At 56.4% G+C, this 8,818-nt stretch overlaps 1 protein-coding gene across 1 annotated transcript in view; it reads right to left on the reverse strand.

Moving 5' to 3' along the window:
• Window positions 1-8,818, reverse strand: part of SDK1 (sidekick cell adhesion molecule 1) — a 661,119-nt gene that overhangs the window by 220,840 nt on the left and 431,461 nt on the right. Inside the window, exon 14 of the mRNA XM_007942892.1 lies at window positions 6,796-6,932. Within this exon, the coding sequence (XP_007941083.1) occupies window positions 6,796-6,932 (137 nt within the window). The remainder of the gene's footprint in view (window positions 1-6,795; window positions 6,933-8,818) is intronic.

Raw genomic sequence — 8,818 nt, forward strand, 5'->3', positions numbered from 1 at the left:
GAGAGAGAGAGAGAGAGAGAGAGAGAAAGAGAGGCACAGAGAGACAGAGAGTGAGCTGCAACACTGGAGACGGTGAGAGGTATGAGAAGCTGCAGCAGAGCCAGTAGAATCAGGAGCCCAGCAGGAGATGGTGCGGAGTGTGGCGCGGCGGGCCTGGCGGGGCAGCGGGCCTGTGGGTACGGTGGGCCTGGCGGGGCAGCGGGCCTGGTGGTGTGGTGGGCCTGGTGGTGTGGTGGGCATGGGGTGCAGTGGGCCTGGCGGGGCAGAGGGCCTGTGGGCGCAGTGGGCCTGGCGGGGCAGCGGGCCTGGTGGTGTGGTGGGCATGGGGTGCAGTGGGCCTGGCGGGGCAGAGGGCCTGTGGGTGCAGTGGGCCTGGCGGGGCAGCGGGCCTGGTGGTGTGGTGGGCATGGGGTGCGGTGGGCCTGGCGGGGCAGAGGGCCTGTGGGCGCGGTGGGCCTGGCGGGGCAGCGGGCCTGGTGGTGTGGTGGGCCTGGTGGTGTGGTGGGCCTGGTGGTGTGGTGGGCATGGGGTGCGGTGGGCCTGGCGGGGCAGTGAGCCTGGCGGTGTGGTGGGTCTGGTGGCACAGTGGGCCGACTGGCCCACAGAGAGAGAAGGCTGAGCGCCTTCGGGCAGGAGGCCTGCTGGCGGAGTGGGGTGCCTCCGGGCCCTTCCTGGTGGAGCCAGAGCTTTGTAACCCTGTTTGAGCAGGGCAAGACTGGGCCAGCCCAGAGGCCCAAGAAGCCCAAGGACCAGAGAGAGGCCGCCTGTGGGCGCCGCGGAGAAGAGGCTCCCAATAGGGAACCTGCTGAGTCCTTCCATCGTAACCTGTTCCTCCCCTAACAAGCTCTCGCTGTGAGTCTGAGCTGTGTGGCCGCCGCAGTGGATTACAGACCCTAGTGGAGGAGAGTGCTGGGGAGTGGCAGCTGCTGGAGGGATTGGTGGAAAACGTCGGAGGGAGGCGGCATGTCTGGCCTCCGCGGCACAGGGACGAGCCTTGAGGTGCTGACCTGATTCTCCCCTCCCTTCGTGAAGGTAGAGGAGGCCGGATGCGTCCGCCCCACCACCCTGACAGCGTGCAACGAGGGGAGCAGTGCACCGAGCAGGGATATCCAAGGACAGCACGCTGGAGGGCAGGACAGGAAATGACATCATCAGAAGAGTCAGAGACGGTGGTGGGACAGAGAAGGGAGTCGCTGGAGGGCAGGACAGGAAGTGACATCGTCAGAAGAGTCAGAGACGGTGGTGGGACAGAGAAGGGAGTAGGACGCAGCTTGGAGAGGGTCTGGGAGCCAGTTCCAGGGAGTGGAGTTCTGAGGGGCGGGAACAAGAGCCCGGATGCAGAAACGTCCAGGGGGATGAAGACCAAGACGTGTCCCTGGCTCTGTCCTTTAGAGCGGTGCTGACCCAGCTTTGAGAGAGGAGACGGGGGAGCGAATAAGAGATTAGGAGGCAGGGACAATGACAGGCCACTCCTTTGAGGCAAAGCAGCCAGCAGAGAGGGAGAGGCTGAAGACTTGGAGAGGGGTTAGGGATGGCGCCGGGTCCAGGAGGAGACGGGGAGAGAGGTCACGGGTGTGTGTGGGGGGAGTCGGCTTTGGCATGCAGGGGCCTAGGGTGGCTCTTTTCATCCCTTGTGCTGTAAGTAATTTCTGAGTTTTTATTAATGATGGCACGTATCTTTAAGTAACAATGAAGTTATTCTAGACCTTAATTAAACTGAGATACTGAGGTATAATACAGAATCACAGCAGTGAACAGTCCTACCCATCGAACACCTAGCAAGAGAACTCAACAGGAAGAAGTGTTCTGAGTTTTTTCACATAAATATGCATGGCTTCTGCAAGTACTCACCAGGAGACGTGTGCTGGCAGGTCCAAGGTTTAAAGAATTAATTGGAAAAGAACTCATTTTTTTTCTTATAGATTTGTAATAGATTCCCACTATTCTATTTAATGGGTGGTTTAAGGTCGAGAAAGGTGTGTGTCAGGGTTGTATCCTTTCACCCTACTTATTCAGTCTGTGTGCTGAGCAAATAATGTGAGCAGCTGGACGATGTGAAGAAGCACGCGGCATCAGGATTGGAGAAGACTCATTAATAGTCTGTGACATGCAGACGGCACATCTTGTTTGCTGAAAATGAAGCCCTGAACCACTTATTGATGAAGATCAAAGACCACCGCCTTCAGTATGGATTACACCTCATAAAGAGAACTCAAATCCTCACAACTGGACCAATAAGCAACAGCATGATCAATGGAGAAAAAATGAAGTTGTCAGGGATTTCATTTTACTTGGACCCAGAATCAACACCCATAGAAGCAGCAGTTAGGAAATCAAAGCATCACACTTGGCAAATCTGCTGCAAAAGACCTCTTTAAAGTGCTAAAAGGCAGAGATGTCACTTGGAGGACTAAGATGTGCCTGACCCAAGCCCCTATTCTGAGGTTTCTTCAGTCACCTCATACACATGCGAAAACTGGACAATGAATAAGAAAACCAAAGAAGAATCGATGCCTTTGAATTATGGTCTTGGCGAAAAATATTGACCATCCCGCAGGCTGCCAGAGGATGAACGAATCTGTCTTGGAAGTGTGGCTGGATTGCCCCTTGGAAGCAAGGAGAGCATGACCTCACAAACTGGGGACATGTCATCAGGAGGGACCAGTCCTGGAGAAGGACGTGACGCTGGGTGAAGGGGAGGGTCAGTGAGAACAGGGAGGGCCTTCAGCTCAAACACAGCGAGGACCGTGAGGGCGGCATAGGACGGGGCAAGGTTGTGCTCTGTTGTGCGCGGGGCCGGCACCCCACAACAACAATTCCATTTCACAGTATTTTCCAGGCCACAGAAAACATGCAGGGTCTTGTTGTGAGAACCCAGCTTGCCTGCCCCCAGTGTCAGGACCCCAGGGACCCTCATGGTAGCAGATTACATGAGTTCCTGGATTTCTGAGTGACCCTGGCTCACTCAAGTTAAAGGACAAATTACAAAAGAAAAAAGAAAATCGTGGCTGTCACACAAATACGCAAAGGACCTGTGTCAGATTGCAGTTAACTCATTAATTAGTGAGGAAGCCAGTGAGACGTTACAGCGGTATTAAAGGAGAATTCAAACAGCACATACCCACAGAGATGACCAGAAAGCTGAAATGAATTTATAAACAGACACGCAACCGGTCAAGCTTTACAGGGCAACGGCCATGTACCCACCAGACAAAACTTCATGTCCATTTATGTGGACATGAATCATTGGCATGACGGAGGTTTTCAACAGTTTACAGAGCTGTCAGCCGGACAGTGAAAAGGCTCTGGCTCAATGGAAGCTGTAACCACAAAGGGCGCTAGATGGGACACGGTGGTCTTCTTCTTGGTCCACTTCATGGTCTTTCACCATTTTTCCTGACAGTCTCCCCCTTATGTTCATAATAATCTCAAAGAAAGATTTTTGGGAATTGCTGAAGGAGGGGCAGACCCTTTTCCCGCTCAGCACAACTCCCAGCCTGTTTGTAAGATCGTAGACTGGCGTCTTGGCCACTGAGCCACCAACAGGCCCTGTACCCTCTCCACTGGGGCGTCCCTGGGCCCCTCGCCTTCCACCTGCCCTGACCCTCAGAGCAGATTTCCACTCGCTGCTCGGCCCTGCCTTACCTCTGGACCTTGCCCAGCAAGGCACCGGGGACTGCCCGCCCATCCTTGGGCCTCCAGCTGAGCAGAGGCCCCCAGGGGGGGGACCCCAAACATTGCCATCTGCTGAGAGGCTGAGTCCAGGTGCCTGCAGAGGCCTGCGCGTTCCCCACGCAGCGTCTAACTCTCCTCGAGGGCCTGGGCAGCGCTTGGGCCAGCTCCAGGGTTCGCCCCATAAAGCCCTGCGGTTGGAAGGGCAGGTGTGATGAGGTGCAGCCTCCACCATGCAGTCCTCCGTTTGGCTCTGCAGGGCCATGGTTTTCAGGAGAATGGTGTTCTAAACAGCTTGCCAGGTGTTGGCTGCAAAGGGCATCGGAGTAGCTGAAGGAATGGGCCGACTGGATGGGGTTACCCAAGAGGGCCTGCTCGCCTGACGCTGAGTGTGGGCCAAAGAGAACTTCCAGCTGCACATACTCACTGTGAGGCATTCTTTCAACCGTAATTACCCAGCACGTCCTGCTGCTTCTTCAGGGCACTAATTCCTAATAAAAATGCAGGCCAGGCTACTGGCCCAGAGGCAGCCAGGCTATCGGCCCAGAAGGCAGCCAGGCTATCGGCCCAGAAGGCAGCCGAGGCCTCCAAGGGTGCTGGCCGAGACACCGCAGCCAGCTGAGAGCTGCATGGGCTCCTTAAGCAAAGGTCACAGACTTGCTGTTGTGTCATTGTGAGGTGTCGTCAGGTCGGCTCCGACTCACAGAAACCCCAGACACAACAGAAGCAAACCCTGCCCGGCCCGGCCCCGGCCCCACAACCGCGCGAGCCTGAGCCCATCCCTGCGGCCCTGTGCCCACCTACCTCGCTGAGGGGCTTCCTCCTGTTTGCTGACCCTCTCTTCCACCAAGCACAATGTCCTTCTGCCCCGTGTGACCCAAGTCCCGTAGGCGGCTGAGGTCTGGACCAGCCCAGAGCGCCTATCTCACCCCCTGAGACTCTTCATGGGATAACAGCTCCATTAGAGGCTCACAAGGAGGACGACTAGGAATCCCTACCAGCTCCAGGCGGGGCCGGCCAGGGCGGCCTGAGGTCAGCAAAGGCCCAGCGGCTGTCATCACTGCCTCAGAGAGAGGACGCCACGTGGCACCTACACAGATGCCCACTGCATGGCAGGCAGTGTGGTGGGGACCACAAACACCAAGAGTGCTAACGCTCAGACCCCACCCTTAAGGAGCTTGCTCTGGAAGACAGCATAGAGATGCATGCCGACTGCATGGCGTAATGGACGTTCTGCGAGGGACAATTAGAACGGTATCGGAACCCCGGGGAGGGAAAGGTCTGCTCCTCCCGGCAGGAGGGGGTTTGGGTCAAGAAAACACAGAGGGAAAGTGGCACCCGAGGTGGAAGAACGCCCCGGGCCGTGCTCCCCACACCCCCTGCCAGGCCCGAACCACAGGCGGGGGTCCCGTCACGTGGGTTGCTGTTTGCCCCCAGGCTGTGCCCTGTCCTCCGTCTGGCCGGGCCTCACCTCGTGCCCCTTGTAGGGTTCCCCTGATTTACGCACCATCACGTCCTAACGCTGAGGGCGCCCTCCCTCACATGCCCCTGTGGGCTCTGCACGTGCCCGAGCAATGGGGCTCCCTCCACGGCAGGAAGCTCTGGCTCCATGGGTGGTGCCAACGCTTAAGAGCTCAGGTGCGAACCAACAGCTTGGTGGTCTGAGTCCATGCAGAGGGGCCTCAGGAAAAAAGGCCTGGAGGGCTACTTCCAAAAATGCCATGGCCACTGGAAACCCCATGACACAGCTTTACTCTGTCCACGTGGGGTCGTCACCAGTCACAAGTGACTCAGTAGAAACTGGTTTGGTCTGGTTTGCACGAGGCAGGGCGTGCTGACGGGTCTGACCGCCTCCCTGCTCGTTGCTCACCCCTTTGCCTCTGCGTCCCGGCTCCCAGCTGAGCCTCTCAGTGAGGTGGCGCTCCACAGGAGCCAGAGATGTCCCTGGTACTCAGCAGGTGCCCAGGAAAGGGTCGCTTTGAACGGACAAGTGAATGGATGATTGAACAAGTGCACAGATGGCTGGCAACACAACTGCCTCCTACTCAGGCAAGCAGGCTGGAGACCCAGGCCATGATTTGTTGAGAAACCAGCTGCCAGGGCGTTTTGAAGCCCTGCCTGGTTTATGTACACGGGGCACCACATGGAACTTCCCCTTTGCGAGATGGTCCAAGACGGCGAGTCCACTGGGGGGACTCCACCGCAGAAGTTCACGTTCGTGCACTTGCTGAGGGCCCACGAAGTGGTGGGGCTGGGGCTACAACGATGAAGAACACATGGTCTCTGACCACAGGGACACTGTAGCCTGACGGGTCACCGTCAAGGTGAATGTTGTCAGACAGAGTTCTGCAGGCAGAAACTCGGCTCCTCTCCCATGCTCTCCGTACACATCACCGGCTAGTCCTGTCGTGCCCTGCCCACAGGCCTGGGAGCTAGGATCCACTCGATGGCAATGGGTCATGAAAGCCTCACGGAAACCTTGTGCGTGTGTGTCGGGGACAGGTGAGTCGGCTCTGATGGTGTGCGTGCGCCGGATGCCAGCGAGTGGGCTCCGACTGTGTGCGTGCGCCGGACGCCGGCGAGTGGGCTCTGGCTCATACTGAGCCCACGTCCAGCAGAACAGGCAGTGCCCAGTCCTGCACCATCCTCATGAAAAGGCCCTACTCCCCACAGAGGTTACTGGATAGTATCGTGCCAGTCCCTCCCCGCTTTGTTCAGACTGACTGAGACAGGACCAGGGTGGCTGGCTACAATTCCCAGCCTCTCAGTGAGGCGGAGCTCCATCAGTAGCCAGAGGTGTCCCCAGGAGGAGGCACGGGGACAGGACTCTGACATGGAAGCCACCGTGGCCAAGGTTGCAAAGTTAGGAACCGAGAAATGGAAACCCTGGGCACTATGCCATCCTGGGCACCTTTGCTCAGGGCAGCCTGTATGGAGGCCATCCCGCTGGATTTGGCCCCGAGTCCACGTCCTCAGACAAGGATCCGCAGCCCCACCCGCAGGTCTCAGCAGCTGGCCCTGTAACCCAAACCCTGCCGGGCAGCCTCCCATCTCCCTAGTTGTTTCAGTTCTGAGCTGGGAGTCAAGGTAAGGACGTCCACGGTGACCATCCCGTCTACTCACTGTTTTCCGAGACTTCCACGATATAATACAGCACAGGGCTGTTTCCGTCGAAGGGTCGCACCCAAGACAGCGTCACGGAGTGGCTGCGGGAGGTGTCCAGGCTGGCCAGGAGGTTCTGCGGTGGGTGAGGCAGCTCACTGGGGGCCACAGGAACGGAAGAAAGAGAAGCAAAGTGTGGTCAGACCTTCAGAAGCGCCGGTCAGCCTGGGTCCCCACTGTCCGGAGGCCTGGTGTCTCATACTTGGAAAATGAAGGACGTAAAACATGTCCAGACACAAATACTAACCACCCCTCCACCAAAACGACATGCAAAAAAAAAAAAAAAAATTCCCCAAACATTACTACCATTCACAGCGTCACTCTGTGCCCAGCACGTGTTGTAGCTTTGCAGGTGTGGCAGCTACGGAGCCAACAAAGGGCTTAGGTAGGGGCGGGGGTATTCCTAGCCACAGGGCAGAGCACTGACCCCAGAATGCCTGTTTGATCACTGCTTTCCGACTGCCAGTGGAAAGGAACAAGCCGCAGGGGAGACAACCATCAGGGAGCTCCTGTAGCGCTGAGGTGAAGGCATTTGCCCTCTCACCAAAAGGTTGGTGGTTCGAACCCACCAGCCACTCCGTGGGAGAAAGATGAGGCAGTCTGCTTCTGTAAAGACTGACAGCCTTGGAAACCCTCTGGGGCTCACTTACGAGTCAGCTTGGTGGCAGTGAGTTCAGTTTGGAGCTTTTGAGTGCTGACTGCAATACAATACCCACTTCAGAGTCTCTCCCAGTAAGATCTGCCCCCTTACTCACCACCGTGAGCGGTCTAAGCCCAGCATCTAACCTTCACGTTCCATAAATCTAGGAGCAGGACCCTGCCCTGTGGTGGCTGTGGTTGGCTGCCCCTTCGATAAATGTCCCCAGGCCACACTGGGGACAGGAACACTGAGTGTGACCCAGTCCATCCAGTAACTCGTTTCTGGACTTAGTCATCAATTACTGTTGACCCCGTGGGTCAGAACAAAAAGCCATAATTATACTTGATATTTTTAATTTAAAAATGTACTCATTACACTTTGGAATTTATTAAGCTGTTATGTGCCTGCAGCAACCTAAGAGAGACAGCTTCTGTGAACCCGAGCCCGGTGCTTAAAAACAAGCTAATATTTCTGATGTGGACGGCGGCTTTAAATTAGCGTGATGAACACACATGAACCTGGCGATTCCGCCTGGTTTCTCTTTAAATGTGAGTTGAGTTTTAAATCAGAAAGGAGTTGCTGTCTTGAGTCCATGCCTGAGTCTCCATCAGGCTCCCGTGAAAGCCCAACAAGGAGGAAATTGTCGTGTCGTCTTTTGTTATTTTTCCAAAACCGAAGTTGGTGAAACAGCCCCATCTGAAAACAGACCAGGAATAAACCTAGATGCTGCTGCTGTTGGGGGCCGACGAGTCGACTCTGAGTCATAGTGACCCCATGTGACAGCGTGGACTTGCCCCATAGGGCTTCCTGGGCGGTAAGTGTTACGGGAGCAGGTGGCCAGGTCTTTCCCCCCAAGGAGCCATGGTGAGTTCAAACCACTGGCCTTTCAGTTTGAAGCTGAGCACTTAACCGTTGCACCACCAGGGCTCCTGAACAAACCCAAATAAGACATTGCCTAAAATGTTATGATTTACTGACACAGGAAATGTGAACTTGGAAGCAAAACACACCTACTCCAAGACCCAAAGACTGCTGGGGAGCCGTGTGCACCACATAGCCGGCTGTGTGCACTGCTGGGGAGCCGTGTGCACCGCGTACACGTGTGTGCTGTTGGGGAGCCGTGTGCACCGCGTACACGTGTGTGCCGCTGGCTAGCCGTGTGCCCCATGGAGTTTCAATGGCTCCTTTTTCAGAAGCAGATCACGAGGCCTGTCTTCCAAGGCACCTCCGGGGGACTGGAACTGCCAACCTGTTAGTCAGCAGCCTAGCACTCAACCATCTGTGCCCTGGGCCCTGAAGACCTGCCCACAGATGAGACCCTGGGTGCTTGTAAAGGGCACCTCA

This window comes from Orycteropus afer, unplaced genomic scaffold (genome assembly GCF_000298275.1).
Source record: "Orycteropus afer afer isolate SDZICR_OR568_19922 unplaced genomic scaffold, OryAfe1.0 scaffold00006, whole genome shotgun sequence".
NCBI classification, from domain to species: domain Eukaryota; kingdom Metazoa; phylum Chordata; class Mammalia; order Tubulidentata; family Orycteropodidae; genus Orycteropus; species Orycteropus afer.